The sequence below is a fragment of the Dipodomys merriami genome, unplaced genomic scaffold, assembly GCF_024711535.1.
Source record: "Dipodomys merriami isolate MVZ:Mamm:240054 unplaced genomic scaffold, mDipMer1.0.p SCAF_8, whole genome shotgun sequence".
Taxonomy (NCBI): Eukaryota; Metazoa; Chordata; class Mammalia; order Rodentia; family Heteromyidae; genus Dipodomys; species Dipodomys merriami.
The window spans coordinates 15,296,803-15,322,416 of NW_027206401.1; the positions used below are offsets into that span (position 1 = coordinate 15,296,803).

General features: G+C 40.9%; 1 protein-coding gene across 7 annotated transcripts in view; it reads right to left on the minus strand.

The window, feature by feature from the left end:
• Nucleotides 1-25,614, minus strand: part of Utrn (utrophin) — a 427,285-nt gene that overhangs the window by 209,643 nt on the left and 192,028 nt on the right. For all 7 annotated transcript variants that reach the window (XM_070010729.1, XM_070010724.1, XM_070010730.1 and 4 more), the window contains 6 exons: nucleotides 23,804-23,879; nucleotides 20,733-20,947; nucleotides 17,284-17,401; nucleotides 14,609-14,814; nucleotides 12,117-12,271; nucleotides 2,218-2,407 (listed from right to left, as the gene is read on the minus strand). In XM_070010729.1, the coding sequence (XP_069866830.1) occupies nucleotides 2,218-2,407; nucleotides 12,117-12,271; nucleotides 14,609-14,814; nucleotides 17,284-17,401; nucleotides 20,733-20,947; nucleotides 23,804-23,879 (960 nt within the window). The remainder of the gene's footprint in view (nucleotides 1-2,217; nucleotides 2,408-12,116; nucleotides 12,272-14,608; nucleotides 14,815-17,283; nucleotides 17,402-20,732; nucleotides 20,948-23,803; nucleotides 23,880-25,614) is intronic.

The following is a 25,614-nucleotide window of genomic DNA, read 5'->3' on the forward strand; positions in this document are numbered from 1 at the left end:
ATCATCCAATCACATTGAGAACTATCTATAGCCCCCAAAACTTCAGATGACTGCAAAGAACATTTATTAATTAATATTAATGGTAACCTTACGCGATCACAGAAAACCGAGACAAAAGAAAATTTTAATTTGCTCCTTGTCTGCCCACAGCTGTCTACCAGGTAACAAGTATAGTGTGAAATAAATAAGAAACAAGAAGTAATGTTAACTAAACAAAGGTTTTCATTCATCTTAAGAATGTAATCATAAAACCCAGAAAGAGCCTTCAGGCACAGAAACAAGCTACACACATGCATGTTCCAGAATGGTTTAAAAAAAAAAAAAACTTTTTAAGAACACTGCCCCATTTGTGAGGAAATGGGAAGACTTGGAAAAAATTATATTAAGTGATGTAAGCCAGGCCCAAAGAAACATAGGTCCCATGGTTTCCCTTATCTGTAATAACTAGTATATGTCTGGAACAAGCAGAAAAGGTCAAAAGCTATGTACTTATGACCTTATAAGATGATGCTAAGCGAAATGAACCCCAAGACTGGGCACAGAAGTTTTATGTTTGTTGCTGTAGTTTTTAATGTTCTTATAATGTACTATGTGATTTTTTTTTTGTTTCTTTTGTATGTTCTTCCCCCATGATATAACCCCTGTTTTCACTGTATTTGATTCTGGTGTCCTGGATCTTGTATATGCATTTTTCTAATTTGGGGAGGGGAAGGGAATTAACAAAAAGCTGAAATAAGGATACAGGTTGACCCATTGTAACAATGAGATATACAAGACAATATGTTAAAAATGAACTTTACCACTTTGGGGCGGGGGGAAGATTTGGGGAGGTGGGAAGGGACGGTAGGGGAAAAATAAAGGAGGGTGTAACAATGCTCGATAGGAAATGGACTCATTAACTCATTACCTTGCTCATGTAACTGTAACCCCTCTGTACAGTATCTTTACAATAATATATATTATAAATAAAAAACTTTTTAACAAAAATTATTTCAAACTTGAGACATTATAGGAAAAAGAATAGTTCAAAGAGAAGCATGAAACACCCTTTACCCAAATCTTCATATTGGATATTTAATAAAAGAAATCTGGGGAATATGTGAAGGGAGAAGAGCTCAGAAAAACAGATTCAGAAAGGTCATCAATGGCACACATCTGTGATCCTAGCTCCTCAGGAGGCTGAGATCTGGGTATCACAGTCTTAAGCCAGCCCAAGCAGAAAGTACATGAGACTCTTACTATAATTAGCCACCAAAAAGCACAAAGTGAAGGTATGGCTCAAGTGGTAGAGAGAGCATCAGCCCTGAGTGAAAAATCCAAGTAAGAGCACAAAGCCTTGTGACTCAAGGCTTAGAGTTCAACACACACAAGAGTTGGGGCTAAATTTGCTCTCAGGTCTCTCTGACAACAGCATGAAGAATACAATCCAACCTTGAAGATCCACGTAATCATCTGGGGCAGGTGGACACATGTACCAAATGACAGCAGAGCTACTAGGTTCACCAGCCTTACCAACTAATAATTGTCCCATGGATAAGATAATGCAAAGTCACCATAGACAAGGAGACCTGCCCACTGAAACTGGCCATGAACTAGACTTGAAGCCAGAACAGATCCGTCCACCCAGATAAAAATGGAAAGTTCAAAGACATGAAGGCATGGTATATGGGGGTGGAAAGAAGACTCAGACATGCTAAATAAGACTTCTTATAAAGTTGCTTAAAGGAAAGATTTGATAGAAGCACATTTCTTGCCAACAAAAAACTCTGAACTTCAGACTGCATTTACCATATTTATCAAGCCAAACACATAAAAATACCTCAGTCTAATAGCCTCGGTCATAAACTATGCCATAGCTTTTGAAGCTTTTATATTAAGTATTTATAATAAATGGGGAAAGAAACCACCTCATATTGAGGGGAAAATGCCCTTATAATTTAGGACTCAATATAAAGCTAACTGTAATAGGGCTTCAAATGACAGAAAACACAATTGCATCGAGCCTCTAACTCCAAATAAACAATTATTTCTTCCAGAAAACAAGGTGGGATTTTTTTCTATATATAATATTAAGCAAAAAGATTTTATAGATCCCATTTCCAGAAAGCAGTTACCCAGAGGAAAGACTGGATTTCAGAATCAAATGAGGTGACAACCTCACCCTTCGCAGAAATCACAGCACCTACTCTCAACCTTGGGGCTCCCGGGTCCGCTCACCTGCAGCTGCTGTTTGAGCTCGCTGGCGAGGATGCTGTCCTGAAGAGCGTTCTCCCGCTGAGAGGCGTCCGCAAGCACATTCGCTGTGGTTTCTGCTTCTTGAAGCCATTTCAGGAAGTTCTCTAGGTCTCGGCGAGAGGCCTGCACTGTCTTCAGCTCGGCCTCCAAGGCACTCTGTCTGTCTGCAATGCTGGATGAAACGGCATGACAGGCTCATTTACTGACAGAATGACAGCAGACAGAACCCAAACACACAGCCTCAAAGGAACTTAGTTATTTCACTGGATGGATCCAACTGGTAGCGTCATTGAAGTATGTGTCTGGAGTGATCCTTAACAAAGAAGTGTAAGTGTCAACAAAATCCCTTCCACATTCTGAAATAATTATGATTACATTTTATTCCTATGTTTGCATATCAAGTAGCTTTTCCATGCATGTATGTCAATAAGATAATGGTTGACACTCAAAAGGTAATAGAAAGCTGGATACCGGGCTCATGTTGTAATCTGAGCTACTCAGTAGATTGAGATCTGAGGATAGTGGTCTAAAGCCAGCCCAGGCAGGAAAATCTGTGAGACCCTTATTGCCAATTAACTACCAAAGATGCAAAAGTAGAGTTGTGGCTTAAGTGGTAGAGCACTACCCTTGAGCTCACCAACAGTACCCAGGCCCTGAGTTTAAGTCCCAGGACTAGCGTGTACATGCACGCATGCACACATGCACACACACACACACACAGACACACACACACACACATACACACAGAGTAATAAAAGGCAATATGAACAAATATTAATGTAGTTAGTGACTAAATGGTTCGAAGAAGAAGAAGAAAAATCTGAAGCAATGTTTAAAATAAAATAAAAATGAGCAGCTGGGTGGGTACCAGTGGTTCATGCCTATCATCCTGGATACTTGGGAAGCTGAGAATGGGAAAATTATGGTTTAAGGACAGCCCAGGCAGAAAAGTTTGTGAAAGCCCTTCTTAAACCATAGCTAGACACAGTAGCACATGTTTAACATCCCAGTCTATGATGAGGGGCTGAGAACAGAGGAGAAAGTCAAAGAACAACACGCAGTTGTTATAGGAAGACAGGTCTACTTAGTTGGCGCTATTCGCAGTATAATGGTGGGTGTTTTTGTTTTTGTGTTTTGATGAAAGCAGATAGGGCTCCACCATAACTACTGTGGAAACTTGAAAGCAATCTGCCTTGATCATTCAAGCCTCATGGGCATCATCCCTCTGCTCCAACACACATTTCAAGTGATCTGATTCCTGCTCATCTTCCTAAAAACCATCTCCTCGCCCCAAAGCTCATGGATTATCTACAAAATGAACCTCAACTAATCCTCCAAGCAGTCTCTGTCTCTGTCACACCCAGAGCTTTGGTACATGAATTCCTTTAACTTTAAGTATCTTTCCTCTCCCTGCTCCCAGCTTCCACTAATCTCCTTTCCAACTGACTAACTCTGATCGCCACTCCAGAAACTCATACCAACACTTCCAGACGAAAGGGTCCCATGATTTCCCTGCAATGGCCATTAGTATCCTATGGCTGCTGAAACCAATCACCACCAGCTCAGTAGCCATTTCTTCTACAGACACAGGCCTCCATTAGGCTGAATTCCTACTGCTGAAAACTCTCCATTCATATCTGTAGGGTATGGATCAATCTGTTTCCGTGCCTTTTACACCTTCTAATGGCCCCCATATTTCTAGGGCTCATTTCCACTTACTCTGCCTTCAGAGCCAGGTAGAACAGGTGTAGTCTTCTCATCACATATCTCTGACTCATTCCTGTACCTCAACCTGCACTCTTTTAGATTCACAAGATGACACTGTGCCCAACCAAGATGACCCATAGTAATCTATATCATTGTGGCAGCAAGTGTTTTCCTGTCTACTGGAACTGTCTGAATTATCTCTTTACCTGGTACCCCCATGTATCGTAGCAACTCAGCAAATGCTTAGTGAATAAGTATGTACAATGGGAACCATACTTCCCCAGGAGCAATATTTTATGAAGAAAATATATAGACCCATATATATATTGAGATTAGCATCAATAAATAATAGCTTTCTTGAATTTGGTGAAATATTGTGAAATTAATCTTCCTTATATAACATAGAAATGGGCAATCTAATAATAAACATCCTGGTGGATTTTTTATGCACATTTATCTAGCATAAAATGTTTTATTACAAATCTCATCAACTACTAAAAATAGTAAAGATACTGAAAAAAATAAACTCTATATACACAGGCTAAAATTTATATTCAGATGTCTGTATAGCACTTGCCTAGCATGTGTGAGTGCCCATGTTCAGTCCCCAGTAGCACAAATATAGTGTATATATGTGAATTTGTATTGATTTTTGAAATTAATTTATATGAAATTTCTAATACAACATACTTTAATTGTGTTCTCCTTATGCCCTACTGTATTTTTTAAAATACTAAAATATACAGTCCAAAAAATATTAAAAAATAAAATATACAGTCCATTATGCTAGATATTACAAGAACCTTTTATTTGCTCTCAAGAAAATCCAAATGATTTATCATAATATTAAAAAGCAAAAAAAAAAAACCCACAAAAAAAACAGTCATTAAAAGTAGATTCTCGGGAGAGGGGGGAGCGGATAAGGAAGGGGGGAGTAGAGGGGTGGGGGTGGGGGTGAGAGATGGGAAGGGATGGGAAGGGGAAACAAAGGAGGAGGCAACAATGCTTGATAAGAAATGTACTCATTATCTTGCCCATGTAATTGTAACCCCTCTGTACAGTATTTTCACAATAATAAAAAAAAGAAAGAAAGAAAAGAAAAGTAAATTCTCAGAGCCAGGCACTGGTGGCTCACACTTGTAATCCTAGCTACTCAGGTAACTGGGGTCTAATGATCATGGCTCAAAGCCAGCCCAGGCAGGAAAGTCCATGAGACTCCTATTCACCACCTGAAAACCGGAAGTAGCACTGTGCCTACTACTGTGGTAGAGCGCTAGCCTTGAGCAAAAGAGCTCAGGGACAGCACCCAGGCCCTGAGTTCAAGCCCCATGATCAGGGGGGGAAAAATGAGACTCTCAGGAGTAGGTATGTATATTTGTATCACACAAGCTAATAAATTATCTTTGATGCTCCTCGTCCACTGTTCTCAGAAGAAAATAACCACTTCTGTCATTTACTAGCTAGATGGCCTAGCCATCTCTTCAAATCTCCAATTTATTTATTTTTTCATTGTTAAAATAAGGAGCTTGGACAAAATCAGTGAAAAACCCATTTCAAAACATCCAGGGGTCCTCTTAAAACTACATAATCCATCTGAGAGATTCTAAAACCTGCTAGGGAAGTGCCTCCCTTGTCTATCCTCAATCCTAGCTTCCAAATTCGGCTCCATTAAGAATCCCTGCTTTTGAGAACAATGTGACTGACAAGAAAGGATGAATGGGGTACGCGTGACTGACAAGAAAGGATGAATGGGGTACGCGTCCAGTCAAGAGGCTGGGAAGCAATAACTTGGAGGGTGTCTAAGATCCCTCCCCGCGCTGAGCTCCTATAGTCCAGGAGCTCAATGTAGATTTTATATTTGGAAGTTCTGATTGCTTCATCTCAAGAGAGATCAGAAATCAACTAGAGGAGATACTGAAGAAGTGTGTTTTTTAAGCTGAAGAAACTTTAGCCTGAAGACAAAGGCAGAGATTTTTTTTTGGGGGGGGGGGCGGGGAGTAAATCTTTTCTGAATCTATAAAGCACAAAGGGTAAGGAAGGACAGGGGAGAAGCCTACAGAGAGAGCATTTGAAGTTTATGAGGCTCACTTTAGCCAAAATAACTTTTACTTCAATCAGAAGACATAACAGCCTATTCTTTAGTACAGACAAAAAGTACAGACTAAAATATAGTCTCCCATAAAAGATTTAGGGACATCCATGGGGTGAAAGATATTTAATAGTTTATATAAAAAGTATCTAGAACTTTTAAAGTGTAAACTCTTGGCTTTTAAAGTCAGATGTATAAATTGGGTATGATGAACTATAAAATAACCAATAGCCTACAATATAAAATGACTGCCCATATATAAAATACCATTTTAAAGATGTTAAATATTATTTCATTATTTTAAGCTATAAGATATATTATTTAATTAGGCATAGATGTGCTTTTAAAAGAATTCTTTTTTGGGAGGGCTTGAACTCTGAGCCTGGGCACTGTCCCTCAATTCATCAACTCAAGGCTAGCACTTTACCACTTGAGCCACAGTGCCATTTCTGGTTTTCTGGTAGTTAATTGGAGATAAGAGTACTTTCCTGCCCAGGCTGGATTTGAACTGTGATCGATATCAGCCTCCAAGTAGCTAGGATTACAAGGTGTGTGCCACCGGCTCAGCTAAAAGCTTTTTTTTTTTTTCCGGTCAGTCGTGGGGCCTGAACTCTGGGCCTGGGCGCTGTCCCTCAGCTCTTCAGCTCAAGACTAGCACTTTACCATTGTGAGCCACAGTGTCACTTCCAGCTTTTTCTGCTTAAGTGGTGTTAAGGAATCAAACCTAGGGCCTCATGCATGCAAGGCAAGCACTCTACCACTGAGCCACCTTCCCAGCCCTAAAAGAATTCTTGAACACAAACAAATGCTGGTTTTGGCTGGAGATTTTTTTTTAAGGTTTTAACAAAGAAACTTCTTAGGAAACTCAGAATTATATGTGTTCCGTTTTTATGTACTTGGAGGGTGACCTTTACAGTGATATAGGATTTAAATATATTTATCTCTTTTAGAATAGAAAAATAGTAGCATCAGTATTGTGAGTGGCAGGTAGAAAACCTAAAATGAAAATATTCCTGAAGCTTTTCAATGTCTACCTCCACAAGGTAAATTGGTTCTTTTGAAAATAAAAGAACATCTGTTGGAAATATATGTTAAAGTAGGCTATGAGAAAAATGCATTCAAAATGAGTCACTGCAAATATGTTCAATGATCTCTCATAGATTATGGTAACCAACATTTGTCCATAAGGGCTGGGTCATCACCAAGATACTTGAAAATTCACTCACTGGACCAAGTGCAGTGGCTCATGCCTGTAAACAGTTCATGAGATCTCTATCTCAACCAATAAAAAACAGACTGGGGTGGTACAAGCCTCTCATCCCAGACACATGGAAAGTATAAGTAGGGGGATTGTGATTCAAGTTCCACACTAATGGCAAATGCACACAGTGGGATTTTCACACAAAGGTCGTTGGATATCACACCGTGTGCCTTCTGTTCTTCAAGTACCATCCTACAAATGTCTTCCAACAGTTCCAACAGTCCTGCAAAATATGAACTTGTTGGGATAAGGACAAGAAGAAAAAAATCTATAGTGATTAGTGATTTAGAAGAAATTATAACACACCTCTCTTTGTGTTATTTTCTTTATGATACTTTACCATACACATATACCTATATCTACACATATACAGATATATACATAGACACATACATATGTACACACATGTCAAATGTTAATTTATCCCTGGAATATCCATGTGTAAGGCTAAAATGACCTTTTTAAGTCTCTAATCAGCTATCTACACTCCCAAAGTTTCAATGAATTAAGCATTTCTAGTCAGAAAACCCAAAATGCTCCAAAACCTAAAACTTTTTGAGTATTGATAAAATGTCACAAGAGGTAAAACACAATATTAAACTGTGTTTCAGATGTAAAATTACCTTCAGGCTATGTGTATAAGATATATGTGCTTTGGTATGTTTGTTTTACAATGATCAGGGTCTCACACATGCTAAGCAAATATTCTATCACTGAGCTATACCTCAGGCTATCTAAAGAATATCTGAAAAACAAAAGAGTTTTTGTATGTAAATTTGGGTCTCATATCCTAGATATGTCATTATGTATATGTTAATCCTCCAAAACCCAAACAAATTCTGGTCCCAAACATTTCAGATAGGGGCTATGCAATTTGTACAGGCACATTTAAATATCTCAATTCACACTAAGTTTTTAGTTAACTCTCATTAAGAAATGCAAACCCAGACGCTAGTGGTTTATGCCTCAGGAAACTGAGATAGGAGGATTGTGGTAAGAAGCCAGCCTGAACAGGAAAGTCTGTAAGAATCTCATCTCCAATAAAGTAGCAACAAAACAAAATGTGGAAGTATGACTCAAGTGGTAGAGTGACAATCCTGAGTGGAAAGCTAAGCGACAGTGTGAGGCCCTGAGTTCAAGCCCCAGTACCAGCACCAAAATATACATTAAAAACAAGGGTGAGCAGGATACAAGGTGCGGTGTGGTAGCGTAGACCTGTGATCCCAGCACTCTGGAGGTTGAGGTAGGAGAATCATGAGTTCCACACCAGCCTGGGCTATCGTTACTAACTCACCCAAGAAAGCTCAAAGGGACAGGAAGTCTTAAGTGAAAAAGGCAGTTGTCAAGATATGAAGATTAGTTAGAAATATTAGACATAGATTGCTACACACCCAAAAATCCAGGGTCAGTTGTATTTGAGAATTAAGAATTTTTATGCATTTGAACATAAATGTTTCCACGTTAAAGATTACCCATTGACAGGACTGGGGTAAAACCCAACACATTACTATTTGTGCAGCCAGAGTAAGGCCATTTCATACTTGGTGGCATAAAATCTATACTAAATAGCCCCAGGTCAACTCAAAGCTTTTTGTTATCAGAGCTATTCAGGATTTCACCATTACAGATCAGGGACTGGGGACCTGTAGCTGTAAATGGTCACGTTACTTAGGTCAACTGCAATTCATACAAAACTTTTCCTTGGAAGCATGTATTAAAATCCAAATACTGCCTTCCACTAATATCATTCCATGCGCCTGTACCTCTGTGCCTCTCCCACATTTGGCTAGCAATGATGTTTATGAGGAATCCACCTGGGAGGAGGAGCAGAGCCCGAGGGGAAAGGCCTCGCAGACCTTTCAGAATGGTCCCAATGACCAAGAGAGGCTTCCCAATGGTCACAATGCTGGAAGAGCTTCACATTACTCAGGGAAGCGCTCAGCCTGAACAACACAGAATAAGACCCAGTAAGAGAAAGCACAGACAGATGAGAGGGGCGAGGACACAAGCAGATCGAGCCATAGCTGACACTGAGACAACAAATAAGAAAATTAAAACTCTTGTTAAAGAATCTATCTCTACAGGTGGAAGACTTGAATTCCAATCCCAGCTTCATCGGTGAGAGCTCTGTGATCCTGGGTAATGGCTTAATAACTATGCAACACAGAAACAGATACATCAAAGTACTAAAACCTCATTGGAGAGGGAGAATCTCAAAGGATCCTTAGAGAAGAGCTAATAAAAAAAAAATGAAAAACATTGATCTGGATAAACTGAAAAGTCATTTGTAGTTCGATCTTTGCAATAATATCAAAACACACTGGGCAAAGGTAAGCCCAACGTTTGAAGCCAGCCCCAGCAGGAAAGTCCCTGAGACTCTTATCTCCAATTAACCACTAAAAATTCAGAAGTGGTGCTGTGGCTCAAGTGGTAGAGTGCTAGCTTTGAGTAAAAAAGCTCAGAGACAGAGCCCAGGTCCTGAGTTCAGAAGCAAAAAAAAAAAAAAAAGTCAAAAGTTCAAAAGAAGCTGAATAGCATCTCCTATAAATTGTTTAAGAAGCAAAACATGATTTATGTATTCCAAACAGAAGTCCACTCAAAATAGTTGAAAGTTGTAAATATTAACTCATTAAAAAAGGAAAATTTGAAGAAGTGGCGCTGTGGCTCAAGTGGTAGAATGCTCACTTTGAGCTGAAGAGCTGAGGGACAGCGCAGGTCCAGAGTTCAAGCCCCACATCCGACCAAAAAAGAAAAAAGAAAGAAAATTTGAGTAGAGTGTAATGGCCCATTCTTACAGTCTCACCTACTGAGGAAGTAAACACTGTAAGATATCAGTTCAAGGCACAACTGGGCAAAAGCACGAGACCTTCTCTGAAAAACATAGTAAAAGCAAAAGAACTGTAGAACTGTGGCATAGATCAAGATCAAGTGGTAGAGTTCTTGCCAAGCACGTGTGAGGCCCTGAGTTCAAAATCCAGTACCTCCAGAAAAGAAAATGAGAAGAGGAAAAAAAGAAAAAAGCTCCCAATATATAAGAACTTGAATTGTCATTCATGAGGGAATATGTTAAACCGCCATTGTACTGTATTTTCTCAGGTCCTAATAACAAGATTATCTAAATCATGACTGAATATTAATATAATTACTTCTTTCCCCCAAAATGTGTGGAAAGAAAATAGAATAGAACAACTACTTGTAACCATAATAAAACTGCAGCCCTGTGGCTGTCTTGGCTATGATAAATGAAAGATGTCCTTGGAATATAATTCATTTTTAATTGCCTCTTCCATCTAATCTAAGTACTGCTGTAGGCTGTCTTAAAATATTTACAAAGGAAAGCAAAAAAGAAATTGGGGTGCTAAATAAAGCAGGACGCTCACTTCTGAGTGATCAATTTTTCTGGTAATGTTTTGTAACAAAAACAAAGTCATAACTCTTCCATGTGGAATTTTTGTTAATGGATGAGTATGTTTAAGGACTAGGCAGTGTTCAAGTTATTTTTAATTAACCTTCTTCTCTGCCTTACTGATATGATCCTTAATCTAGGCACACTAATATTACTAATATTAAAGTTGTACTAAAATACTACTAAATGCAAAATTAGAACCATTCTGCTTTAACATTTCACAAGGTTTTATATTTCCTACCCTAGTCTTATATTCTTCAGAGTCTAAGGTAAAGCTAGCCATGTCATTGGGCTCATGATGCTCTTCTTGAGGTTTTTAGAACTCCTGTCAAGGCTCCAAATAATCAAAGTTCAAGGCCAGCCCAGGCAAAGTACTAGAAGACCCTACCTGTAGCAAATAAACTAGGCTTGGAAAAAATTCTAGTAAGCAAAGTAAGCCAGACCCAAAGAAACACAGGCTGTATGGTTTCTCTCATTTGTAATAACTAGAATATGTCTAAGATATTCTTAGCAGAGGATCACAATGTAACAAATAAACTAGGAACATGACTCAAATGGTAGAGCACTTCCCTAGCAAGTGTGAGGCTGGTCATTCAATCCTCAGGACTGAAAAGAAAAAGAAAAAATAGATTCTAACTCATAATAACACCAAGTAATATAGAACATTCTTTCATGTCAAGTTGTGGTTAAATGCCAGACTATATCACCAGGAGTTATAAAGTGTTCTGATATTGTCAGCTTTACTCATTATGAAATAAGTAATCACTACAAAATTAGTAATCATATTATCCAAAGGTATCTCTAAATATGTGGGTTACTTACAAGAGTACTACAAAATCTATTCCAGATAATACTACTAGGCTCAAGAAAACTAAAATACATAATATTCAAGGGAAAAAGTTCATAGCAGAAATTCAAGTATATATTGTAGAAACAGACATTGTAGCCAAGTGCTAATGACTAATGCTGGGAGTCCTACCTACTCAGGAGGCTCAGGTCTGAGGATTGTGTTTCAAAATCATCCCAGGCAAGAAAATCCATGAGCCTCTTACCTCCAATTAACCTTCAAAAAGCTAGAAGTGGAGCTGTGGCTCAAGTGATAGAGCACTAGCCTTGAGCAAAAATAGCTCAAGGACAGCTCCCAGTCTCTGAGTTCAAGCCCCAGGACAGAGATGCATGCGCACATGCACATGCACACACACGCGTGCGTGCACACACACGCGCACACACACACACACACACACACACACACACAATTCTACACTAAGTTTGGTATTACTGAGTCAGTGTATCACAGTAGAGAATTTTTTTAAGTTAAACTTCTAGCAGTCACTCACTTGGCCTGCTTCTAAAGAAAGCCAAAGCAATCAAACCCTGAACCTGAAGATAGTCATTTACTGGCAAGGCCTGCAGGTTACCTTTGTTTTAGATTGATCCACGATGTTTTCAAGTACTCGGTGGTTTCTTTCACATTCCTTGTGTCATCGCTCCCATATTCTTCTAGCAGTTTCTGCAGCACATTATCAAACGCCATGACAATGCCATCCCCGGGACCCAGCTCTTGAAGCAACAGCTAAGACAGAAGTTGAGAAACATTTGTTAGACCCGGAGAATTCCCTAGCAACAAATATTACCTCACCACTGAGACACTTAGGACATTTTTACAGGTTTCACACCCAGATGTCCCAAAGGGGGGGGGGGGGGGACATTAGAGGAAAAATTCTGGCATATAAGCTCAACCCAAAATAATTCTAGAAGCAAAAAGGAAAAATGTCTTAAGAATCAGAGTCACAGCAGATGACATTTAAGAAATGATCATTCCCTCAAAATCCATGTGTCATTCTCATCCCTCCTGCTATACTTCTGACTCGTACGGACCATGTGTGTCCGACAGCAATGCACAGACAGCTCCTCTGCATGTGATGACTGGCACGGTGGCAGAATCTGTCTCTCATCTCCATCACGGAGCGTGTTCACGAAGTCCACCGCATAGATGGGCAGGTAGCATACAAGGCACCATTATGCCAGGGCTGATTGTGCCCAGAGGTTCTGGTCTCTTCACTATACCTTTCTAATCCTTTTAGGTATCCAGTCTAATACCACCCAATCTAACTGACATTTGAATGCCCTATCATGCTTTTCATAGCAACCAAGGGGAAAGAACCCAGCCTAAGATCTCAGAAAGAAAGAGTCACACTGCTCACTAGAACATAATACTCTTCCTTTAGTACCTGTGGAACAGTGGTTTCCAGATTCTTCTTCCACTGACGCCAAACCCCAGATGCTCAAGTGCCACGTAGAAATGATGCAACCTTTGCATATAATCTAGACCCAATGTCATATCTTTTAAACATCTCTAGGATGCTACAGAAATAGTTGCCATGCTATATTTTTTTTTTATTTTTTATTTTTGTCGGTCGTGGGGCTTGAACTCTGGGCCTGGGCGTTGTCCCTCAGCTCTTCAGCTCAAGGCGAGCGCTCTACCACTTGAGCTACAGCGCCACTTCCGGTTTTTCTGGTGGTTTATTGGAGATAGGAGTCTCACGGTCTTTCTTGCCCGGGCTGGCTTTGAACCGCGATCCTCAGATCTCAGCCTCCTGAGTAGCTAGGATTACAGGCGTGAGCCACCAGCGCCCGGCCCCATGCTATATTTTTTAAATGGAGTAATAATATAAAAATGTTTTAAAGTCTGTGTATGTTCAGAACAAACACCATCATCCATAAACCTATGGATGATGGGCTATGGGTAACTTTATGGTACATGAAATATGACTGATTAAATCTGTGCATGCTGATTCCAAGGACCAACTTATTCTGAACATAAGGGATGGAACCATCATATCTTTTAACTTCAATTCCCCTAATGATGTGTACAGAACCTTCATTCCTCTTGAGTCATTTGGTGGAAACAATCAACAGGTATCATAAACACAAAACAACTCAGATCCAGTAGATCTGGCTACTTGGGAACTCTGCAAAGTACACATCTGTGAAGAATAAAAGCGTATTTTCCAGATAAAGATTTTGTTTCCCATATATCCCTTATTAAAATATTCCTCATAAATGTATATGTTCATAATAAGCTACCTGAAGGGCAAATAAAGTGTTACACCAAAATATAGTATCCCAATCACACCTTCAAGAGTATTTTCTAAGACTACAGAGAAAAACTGGAATAACACTTTGGAAATACTTTAAGTGTTCAATATCATTAACTCTACAAGTGATCACAAAAAGATACCTAATATTGACAAAATAGTGTGCTTACAAAGGAATTAAAAGGAAGTAAAGTTGGGAACTATCTGCTCACATCTGCAATCCCTAGCTGCTCAAAAGGCTGAGAACTGAGATCACAGTTTGAAGCGAACCTAGGTAAGAAACTTCATGAGACTCTTAACCCGAAATGAACCATCAAAAACTGGAAGCAGATGTGTGGCTCAAGTGGTAGAACAACAGCCTTGAGCGAAAAACCTAAAGAACAATGCCCAGGTCCTGAATTCAAGTACCAGCACAAAAAGATAGATAGACAGACAGACAAACAGACAAAAGAACTAACTTATTACCTGACTTACAACTGTACCTCAGATGAAAATCCCAGGAAATTTTGTAAATATAAAATAACCTCTAGGGTAGAGGTTTTAAGTATGAGACTAACTGAGGTTTCTGATAATCCCAAAAATGTTCTCTTTCTAGATGTTGGTTCATGGGGAGGGTGTGATTCCATTTGTAAAAATGCATCCTTTCTCCTTGTTTTACCTCCAGAAATGTCTCAAGAAACATTCTTGATCAATTTCTTTACAAGAATCTCAGTACAAAAACATCATGACAAGGTCCAGTTAACCAAAGAAAGAAAAGAATTATGTCCCATAAAATGCTGTTGCCCCCAAAAGGACTGGCTGCTGCATCTTACTTGACTGTCAGCAAGCTGCTTGGTGAGCGGCTCCCTGCGGGCCTGCTGGAGCATGTAGAGCCGCGCCTCGTATCTTCTCAGCAGCTCCTCCGTCTCTTCCCTGTGGTCGTCCCACCGAAGGCTGTCCACGGCCATGTCCTCCAGCTGCCGCCGCCGCAGCTCCACCCCGTGCTGCGTGCTGTCCCACTGGCTCTGCACTGTCTCCACTGCAGGGAAAAGAATTCCCCAAAGTGACTTTCAGGATAGGGAGAAATACCTGATCCTGAATGCATCATAAATCAATCTACAAATAGAGAGAATGGGGATTGATCAAGTCTACCTTAGCAATTCTGAGTACATGCCCACTATGCTAGAGAGAAGATATGTTCCTTTTTGAGACAGGGTCTCACTCCGTAATCCAGGCTGACTTTGAACTCAGTATCCTCCAGTTAAGAGGCTTTTCCATTTAATAGGTAGTAATGAGGACCATGTACTTGCTAAACAGGGGAGGGGAGGTGTAAATGGGAAGAAAAGAAAGAAAGAAAGAAAGAAAGAAAGAAAGAAAGAAAGAAAGAAAGAAAGAAAGAAAGAAAGAAAGAAAGAAAGAAAGAAAGAAAGAAAGAAAGAAGGAAGGAAGGAAGGAAGGAAGGAAGGAAGGAAAGAAAGAAAGAAAGGAAGGAAGGAAGGAAGGAAGGAAGGAAGGAAGGAAGGAAGGAAGGAAGGAAGGGAAGGAGGGAAGGAAGGAAGGGATGGAGGGAAGGAAGGAAGGAAGAAAGAAAGAAAGAAAGAAAGAAAGAAAGAGAGAGAGAGAAAGGAAGGAAGGAAGGAAGGAAGGAAGGAAGGAAGGAAGGAAGGAAGGAAGGAAGGAAGGAGTAATTAAATGAGAAGAGAGAAATATTCAAGAAAAGAAAACCCTTATAAAAAACAAACCTTAAAATGAGTTCTGATGAAACAGTGGGGTAAACAGAAAAAGAAGACATCAGATGACAGTAGCATAGAATTTAAGTTTGTACAATGTGAAGGTTTTGTAAAGTTTGGTGCCATTAACAAAAGAAGTCCCTAGCCGAGTGAAGGGAAATGGGGTCACTCCAAAGCCTGCTAGTAGGCATGATTAATCACTGTCCATTAACAAAAAAAAAGGGGGGGGGGAGAAGGAAGGAGAGAATGTCTTTTTTAGGGAAAAAAAAAATCAGCCTGAGAATCACCCAACAAGAAAATGTCCTTGGCTACTCAATCTCCCAGGGTAACCTCCCAGCCACCACATTTATTTGGAAAGCAAAGCACACCTATCATTGCAAAGACTTGACTTTCTCCCCTTAGGGCAGACTTGACTTCATTCTCCCAGCTTATATTGTCCTACCTATATGTGTTAAGTATCTAATTACAATGGGGCTCTTCGGGAGGCCCAAGGGCCAGAAAGTGAATACCATGCAAAGGACAGAAATCTAAGAGCGGCAGAATCTACAATAAAGTTATGGGGAGGAAGTCTAGAGCATGAACTAAAGATAGAAAACATGGTCCACTGGTGACAGAAGTGGGGGGAAGGCTTCACAAAGTAGGGGAGATGACATTTTAGATGCTGAGTAGAATTTCACCTGGGGAGAAAAGGGCAAAGCAGGGCAGGGGGGGGGGGGCAGGGGGAAGGAGGCGGAGGGGCGGGGAGGGATAACAACATGAATAAAGGTAAGGGGACCAGGAAATGTCAGGCCATGTAAAAAACAAACGAACAAAAAAATATATACATAGCACAGAATAGCTCCCAATGGGGCCAAGGGCAGCAGAGGGGATGAAATTAAAGCCGACCGCAACAGTCCCCAAATGCCATTCTTAGGGAATGAAACTTTATTCTCAATATCACACAGACTCAGAGTGGTGATGAGCTCATATGCGAAGTCCAAACTGGGCTCTTCATTTGCTGTATCTTGTATTATTATTTTGTTGTTGCTTAATGCCCACGTCTCACTGATGTAGCCCCAAATCAGTGCAACTCACATAGGCACACACAAGCAAGTGTGAATGAATTTTTGAGGTGAGCTAGGGCATGATGACACCTGGGTTTAGTGAAGAGAATGCACTGTCAGAAGGATTCACATTCTATAGGTTTCTCTAAATCCTGTTGCTCTGGTTCCTTTAAAAGAAATCCTAAGCCAGGTACCACGGGCTCACACCACTGGTTCATGCTAGCTACTCAGGAGGCTGAGATCTAAGGATCATGGCTGGAAGCCAGCCTGGGAAGGAACGTTCATAAGACTCTGATCTACAATTAGCCTGCAAAAAGCCAGAAGCAGAGGTATGGCACAAAGGACAGAGTGCTAGCCAGGAGCAAGAAAGCTAACAGACAGTACCCAGGCCTCAGTTCAAGTCCCAGTACTGTGGCACACACTCCACATACTCACACACACAGACACTCAAACTTCTAGTTTAAGAGGAAAAAAAACTCTAACATGTAAATAACTGCTTCAAAGTACCATTAATAACTTAGGACTGACTATAAGAAATATTTAAGAATTTGTAAGGCAATTGTGACAATGGTTACAAACCGTAAAATACAAGAAGAGAAAACTATTGTTTATAAGAATACCAAATATCAAGATTAATTTCTAATTCATTGAGTCTTTGAAAGTGTATGTATGTTTGGGAAAAACGGATGATGGCGCCTATCTTTTTAAACAACAACAATTTTTTTAAAAACTTACATTTTTCTGTGATGGCGGTTCTCAGATCTGAACTAGAAGCTTTGTTTTTCAAATTCTGTGCCAATGTGAAGACATAATCGAGCTGAGGATGGCGCTGTTCTAAGTCAGCCTTTGTGATCTGGGAAGAGAAATGGTAAGGAAGGAAGGTCACTATGCTGGAGGATAAACCTCACAATGCCAAGCAGGTCTGCTCACATCGGTGTTATTGTTTTCCTCAAAGTGCCATAGAAAGGGTGCCTGGGTTGGACTACAAGTCTTGAGTACAAATTTCAGTCCTTTTCATTAACCACCTGAACTAGGTACCTTTCCGTTAAAAGACTGTTCCTTCTGCCTAGTATGGTAGTACACACTTGTAACCCCCAATACTAGGGTGGATGAGGCTGGAGGATGCAGAATTTGAGGGCAATCTGGAATACAGGGCAACACCCTGATTCAAACCAACAAAGCCACTGTGTTTGAAAATGCTCTAGAAACATCAGCAGCCATCAGTACCACTGCCAGGTGTATCTGTTCTGTATCTCATATAACAAATGCTGTTTCACTTACACAGAAGGAAACATGCCGATTTGAGTAACTGCGAATTAAATTATCTTAGACAGGAAACTGATGTTTCTTCTACATGGCTTGTGTCTCTTAGTATTGATGGGGGGGAGGTGTTAATTTCAGGAAAACCAAGTGTTGGAATAATAGAATTTATAGATAGCCAGAAAAATTAGAAAAGACAATTGACAATAAATACAAGTCAGTAAAGGCTGGTATACTGAGGATAGGAGTCCACTGGTACAATTCCTCTGAACAGCTAACAAAATGAATACCAGGAAGCTGAAGTGTGTGGGGGGGGGAGGGGCGTGGGTGTGTGGGTGTGTAGCGGGGGGGGGGGGGGGGGGGGATGCAACAAGACACAAATGAATGGGGAAAGGTGGGCAAACACAATCATTATACTCAATGTTCATTATGTGTAAATTGAGCTATGTAACTTAAGGATAGAGATGGGAGGGGAAAAGATTGGGGAGAATGATCTGAAAAGGGTAACATTGATTAAGGTGCATCGTACTAAGCTGGTGCTGGTGGCTCACACCTGTAATCCTAGCAACTCAGGAGGCTAAGACCTGAGGATCCCATTTCAAAGCTAGCTGGGGCAGGAAAGTCCTTGAGACTCTTATCTCCAATAAATGACTCAGAAAAGGCCAGAAGTGGGGCTCAGGCTCAAGTGGTAGAGCACTAGCCTTAAGCATAAAATGGTGTCCAGACCCTAAATTCAAGCTCCCAGGACCAGCAAAAAAAAAAAAGGATGCGTTGTACTCATAACCTGACTTCTGGAACTAAAACCCCATTGTACAACTACTTAAGAAAAATAAGCATTTAAAAATAAAAATAAATAAATACATACATAAACACAACTTATGTGACAATGGATTTTCCCAGCCTGTTCCCCTGAGAAATCCACTGATTGTGTACATTTCAGTCACACCCCCAGTAACAAGCAATATTCCTAAAGGTGTTCCTCGCTGCTCTACTCCTGATGGAGGAGCACCTTTCTGTTCCCTCCCTTCCCAATGGCACAAGGATCCCCTCTAAACAATAAATCTACACCTAACTCACTCCAAAGTCCACTCACACCCCATGCCTTCTCTTTCTTAACTCCTCTGATTGCGACGGCATCTTCCCAGCCCCTCAGAAATGACTCTGCTCCTTGATGTAAGCAGCTCTTGCCTCCAATCCATCCGCGTCTCCTTACGAAAGCCAAGCACTCTTATCACCAGTTCCCAGCCGCAATTCAGAAAAGAAAAAGAAATAAGGAGAAAGAGGCCGACGGTCCCAACTGCACACAGACCAAATCTGCAGGACTGCGTATGACCTGAAGGCTGCTAAACCTGAGCTTCCTGTCTCATCCCCCCCCCCCCCCCCGCCTACTTCTTCACTCCAACACAGACCCCAGCCTTCCCATCTGAGTCTTCATTATAGTGTTTACAAGATATGCCATGCATTCTTTCCTGAAGTTGAAATCTTATAGCTGAGAGCGGAATGGTGGGGGGAGATGTCATTACACTCGATGCACACACGTGAAAATGGAGCCAGGTAATTCGAGGGGATGGGTGGGCGGGATGGGAGAGACTCAAGAGAATGACAGAAGGAGGGACTTTGATCAAGATGCCTTTACTCCTAGACTGCCCTGTTGAATTGACACCCACTGTAAAACTACTTAATCCCACAGCCCGCTTCCATCATTCATGCTGGCTAGTCTCACAGGTAGCCTGTACCGCTCTGTGGCTTTGATTAGACCGGGTCTTGCCACAGAAACGTATCCCCTTAGCCCGTTCACTGCCTCACCTTCTTCAAGTTCAGGCTTATCACTAATAGGGGAATCATAAGAGCATCTACCTCATGAGACACTTAAAGAAGCAAGTGCAGCAAAATATGCAAAAAGCCTAAGATTACTGACATTAAGCATTTTGTAAGTCAGTCCTAAGCACTGTGATCTTATTGCACATTTCTATCTGAAACATTCTTTTCAGTAATCCTCTACAACACAAAGCCCAGAAGCTATTAAAAGAAAAAACACTAAAAAGAAAAAACAATTCTCATAGTGTTTTTGTCTTTTTTGCTTTCTTTGGGGGGCTGGGGGAGGGGGCACGGTACTAGGGTTTACGCTCAAGGCATAGACACTATCCCTTAGCTTTTTGCTCAAGGCTGGTGCACTTGAGCCACAGCTCCACTTGTAGCTTTTTGGTGGTTAATTTCTTGCCTGAGCTGGCTTTGAACTGTGACTCCTCCCCCTCCCCCCAGATCTCAACCTCCTGAGTACTAGGATTATAGGAATGAGCCACAGGTGCCCATCTTTTACAAATATAGTAGACAGTATATGCACAGCAATAAAATGACTCTAGGATAGTCTCATCTCTAAAGTCAGAAATGAAATAAGCTCACTGAAAACTTAAGTTGAAACAATACTTTGGAAAATGATCCTATATCACTTCAAACATTAAATGTAGCATCAGCTTGTATGTATACAAATATCTTCAATTTTAAAAGTATACTGAGTCTTTAGCTTCAGTTAGTAAACTTGATCCTATGAATTCAGGAAAAGTTTCACTCTCTGAGAGTTTAGTGAGAGAGTTCTGAGGCTTGAACTCAGGGCCAAGGCACTATCCGCTATCCCTGAGCATTTTTGCTCAAGGTTGGTGCTCTACCACTTAAGCCACACCTCCACTTCTGGCTTTTTCCTAGTTTGTTGGAGTCTTACAGACTTTCCCACCTGTTCTGGCTTTGCACTGGGCTCCTTAGATTTCAGCCTCCTTGTACCTAAGAACCCAGGTATGAACCACTGGTGCCCAGCAAATAAACTTTTTTTAAAAACCTTTTTGCCCCAGAGTTTAGTATAAACAAGGTCATCTGACCAGGTCTGTGGAGTGGTGGTGGTATGAAAAGCCTTGACTCTCGGCACCTACTTTCATCCGGGAAACTGTCTTATTGATCTCTTCCACATCCCCAACAGTGACAATGTTGGACTTCAGCATCTGGTCAATCAATACCAGCCAGTCTGCTAGTTCTGTGATGGTTTTATCCAGATCAGCAGGAACCGAGATGTCCGGGGCTCGATAAGACTGCACAGGGATGTCTGAAGCAGATGATACTAGCGCCACCTTTTGGACATTAGAATGAACTGAAATAAAAAAGTCAATTGGGAATAAGTCAACAAGGATACAATTATGGTGGTGTAAGGTGATATGCAGATGTGTGTACTTGAGTAAAATCTAGCTTGGTCAAAAAATTCATAAGAATTTATTTTTTCTTTTCATATTTAAAAATCCAGTAATATCCACATCTTTGGTAGCCATAAAGCCAATTCACACAACTCTAGCCCGTCAATAACTCACAGATAACTGAGAAAAAAAATAAAACTATAAAAATTATAACTACCAGAAAACTAAAAGCATTATTTTATTTGGTCAAGATGTTTTGCTTAAGTTAAAACAAACTGATTCATGATTATCTATTCCTTGCTTAACCTCATAATATGAGCATATTTTATTAAGAAATGCTAAAGTAAGGGCTGGGAAGGTGGCTCAGTGGTAGAGTGCTTGCCTTGCATGCATGAGGCCCTGGGTTTGATTCCTCAGCACCACATAAGCAAAAAGAAAAAAGCCGGAAGTGGCGCTGTGGCTCAAGTGGTAGAGCACTAGCCTTGAGCTGAAGAGCTAAGGGACAGCGCCCAGGCCCAGAGTTCAAGCCCCATGACCGGACCCAAAAAAAAAAAAAAAAAAAGAAAGAAAAGAAATGCTAAAGTAAATACCTATGTAATACTCCAATCATCTATTCACTATTTATTATTAACTCTTTCCTCCAGCTGGATATAAGTATTACTCCTAAAATGTATTCTTTTCTCTTTCACTTTTTTTTGTTTGTGCCAGTTCTGGGACTTGAACTCAGGGCCTGAGCACTCTCTCTAAGCTTTTGTACTCAAGGATAGCTTTCTATGAGTTGAGCCACGACTCCACATATGGAATTTTTTTTAAATTGAGATAGGACTTTCACAAACTTTCCTGCCAGGGCTGGCTTTGAACCACAACCCCAGATCTCAACATCTTGAGTAGCTAGGATCATAGGGGCCAGCCTAAAATTTATTCTTTATAAAGGAATTTGTGCCAGGTACTGGTATTAACCCCAATAGCAACACCAAAAAAAAAAAAAAACACCTTTATATAAGCCTTTTCCATAGTGTGGAAAATTGCAGATACATCCAGGTAGGGCATGCTGATTGTTGGGAGGAGAAGCGAAGGACAGACTGCCTGATGAGTAAGAACAGCCACTTCAGAATAACAGAGGTTATTTCTGACCTAGATAGAGTCAGTAGTACTAAATGAGAGAATAATTTAAAGTCGTTAATTTGGTTATTTAATACAGTGTGTGTGTGTGTGTGTGTGTGTGTGTGTGTGTGTGTGTGTGTGTGTGTGTGTGTGTGTGTGTGTGTGTGTGTGTGTGTGTGTGTGCATGTGCGCGCACACAGGTATTCGTGACAATCCTAGGGCTTCCCGTGTCTGGGTGCTGTTGGTGAGCTTTTGTGCTCAAAGCTAGAGTATTACCACTTGATCCACAGCTCCACTTTTGACTTTTCAGTTCTTAACTGGAAGTAAGTCTTATGGACTTTGTTCCCTGGGCTGACTTCAAACAATGATGCTCAGATCTCAGCCTCCTGAGTAGCTAGGATTATGAGTGTTAGCCCTAACACCTGGCCTTAAACCAACTTAAAAGAATATTAAAATATTGTATAGGAAGGGAGAAGATACACTAAGATTGGCATCCAGTCTCAGATCTGTCCCAGAGATGATTACAGTGTGAATAATGAACTACACATGTAATGAAAGGTATAGATTTCTTGCCAACTTTTTATAGTTCTACATAGATTCAAATTTTCTCTGCTCTTTTGCTATCATGATATTATGAAAATAAGAAAACCCATTGCTGGTTTTATAAAATGCATCCAATCTCTTCTTTGCAGTTAAAATTGGATTTGAGAGCAGCAAGTGTCGATAAGTCAAGTGCTTTGAATATGAACAGAAAACCAATCTGGCCTCAGTTCTCTCTTGTGCAAGGTATTGGCAAAGGTAATACAGAACAGACACTTGGCTCTCAGTAAGCTTGAAATGGGTGAAAAATTTTGAATCTGTCATTTAGCACTTTCTGAACTCCTCAGAGACAGAGGAGGGTTGAAATGAAAAAAGAAAAGGAAGGAAGAGACATAAGGATGAAGCAGCAATGGACGAGGAGACAGCAGGTGGAAAGGAGAAAGTAGGAGAAGAGCGGGGGATGAAGATGGAGGCTTAAGTTTAAGAGGAATCTGCAGCAGTGGCTAGCCCTGGGTTACGGTTAGCTGGGGTTGGCCCATCTGAGGTTCTACCTGGGGACTCAGCAGAAAGCAAGCACACAGGCGGCATGCTCAACAGGGACTAGGATGCTGGGCCCCTCATTTCATTAGCACAGTAGAGAAGGAGAAAACAGAGATGGTGAGAAAACGGTTTCTTTTTCTCCACAACTAAAGGAACAGTATCTACCAGTGTACGGTTTCCCTAGGAGGCAAGATCTTTCTTTTCTTTTTTTTTTACATCCTGCTTCCAAGAACTTTTAAAGTCTAACTCTTTTATTTTCAGGCACGATGAGCGCCCACCATCAGGCATGTTGACATGGCAGGTTATACTGATGACATCGGAGGCTGCACACACACCCATTCGATTCCTTCCAGATTCCCTCCCTTCCTTCAGCAGGACCCGTGGCCTGCTGCCTGTCTCATACAGAAAAAGATGGAGTGTCACCCACGAGAGCAACCACCTTGCCAGTGAAGTCTGGATTATATAAAGATGTTCCTTTCCAATTACTGAAGGATAGTAATAAATCACAATCGCACGCTGCTTTTCAATAATTTCTCTGACTTATATACGAGGCTCATATGATCATTTTTTTCCTATGTCGATAACCTGTGAAGGAATGAATGGTATCTGCGAAGCAATGAATGGCATCTTACCAGCAATCCTTGTCTGAGAAACAGAGCAGGGCTCCGGGAGGGGAGGCTTCCGAAGGCCAGGCACTTCTCTGCACATCTACAGCATCAGAACAGAGGGGGGGCATGCTCTGTAAATAAACATGATTGCACTTCCTCCCAAAGACAGGTGTTCTTCTCAGTAAGCGTGCTGCCCCTTGCTTTCCTTCGCCCAACACCTCAGCTTCAATGCGCACCTTCCTTCCCACTGCAGGCTGGCTCCATGGTTCAGCGGCTGAGACACTACTTCACATGCCTGCTCGCCCCCACCCCCCAATGCCATTAATACTCTGCGAACCTGACTTTCTCCCTATTGCTCTAAATTTCCGTCACTAGCTCCTTTTTCTTTGTTCATCCATCAAATACTAGCATTCCACAGGATAGCTTTGTTTTCTGACCTTGGAATGTTTCCCCAAGTCCTACTTTCCAATGGTGTCATATACCTTGGGGTAACTAGAATGTGCCTAGAAATCTACAAGTAAACACACTGAATGACTAAAATAAATAACTAACACTGGGACATGATAAATTATATAGGAACCTACTCATTCACCTACAGAGGCCAAAGAGGGCTCTGCATAGGAGTGGTGGACAAAGGCTCAGTAGCTCTGGACAGATGATCATAGAAAATAATAGTCTGTGAAATGAACACCAAGAAAATGAAACTAGAGACATTCTTTAGTTGCCATTGTTGCTGTTTTAGTTTTCTTTTCCTTTCATCTCGTTAGTTTGTATTTAGGAGGGGAAGGGAGGTCCCATAAAAGGGAGAACAAGGATGAACAAGGACAACAGCAATGCTCACTAGACACTCTGTGGAAAATGAACTGGCTATTTTATGGAAGGGATTGGGAGGGAAAGACTGGGAGAGAAGAATGGGAGACATTATTATGCTGATTTGTACCTGATTCATGTAACTATAACCATCTGCATATCAACTACACAATTAAAAAGAAAAAGAAAAGGACTCCCAATAACATATACTCAGTTCACCTTTCTCTGTTGATGGGATGTGTAGAGATGCCAAATCAGAATTCCTTGTCTCTATTTTCCCTGAATTCCCTTTTGTGAACTTTTCTCAAGCCTCCAACCCATCTTTCTATAACTACTCTTAGGACTGACCCACACATCTCTGCAGTATGGCTACAGGGTCTTTCTTCTGCTTCAACCATCAGTAGCTCCCTAGTATCCTCAAAGCCTCAAAATGAGGCTTCAATTCCAGGAGCTCCAGGCCTGGGAGATTGCGAGGATCTGGACCCTAAAGGTATTGCTCAACTCAACGTATACTGAACTATTTCCAAGAGCCAAATGGACCGTGCACACTGCTTCCTCTAGACCCTTTCCCACACTGCCTCTTCTCCCTACAATGCTCTTTCCTTCCTTCTTCACCTGACCCATACCTAGGCATCCCTTAAAAATCAGCCTGGAATAAATGAAATACCCAGATTAGTATTTCTCAATGTGTACGTGAAGCACAACTAGCAAACTCAATTCTTCAGTGGGAATGAGATTATAGTCTATGCAACGAAATAGATTAGAAACAGTCTTTAAATGGATGGTTCGGTGTTATCTAACCCAGTGCCCCCAAACTTGACCGCTTCACCATTTTCTGTAAAACAGCCACTGACATCCTTTGTGTTAAATAAATAGGTTAGCTCTGGTAGAACCCAGCCAAACTCAATCTGTGGAGGAACACAGACACATCTGTCTGTAAAGTAGAGAGCAACAGCAGATGAAGTCAGTGGTAACGAGAGGCCAGGCCATGAGGGGGCATATAAATCACAGTAAGGACTTCAGCT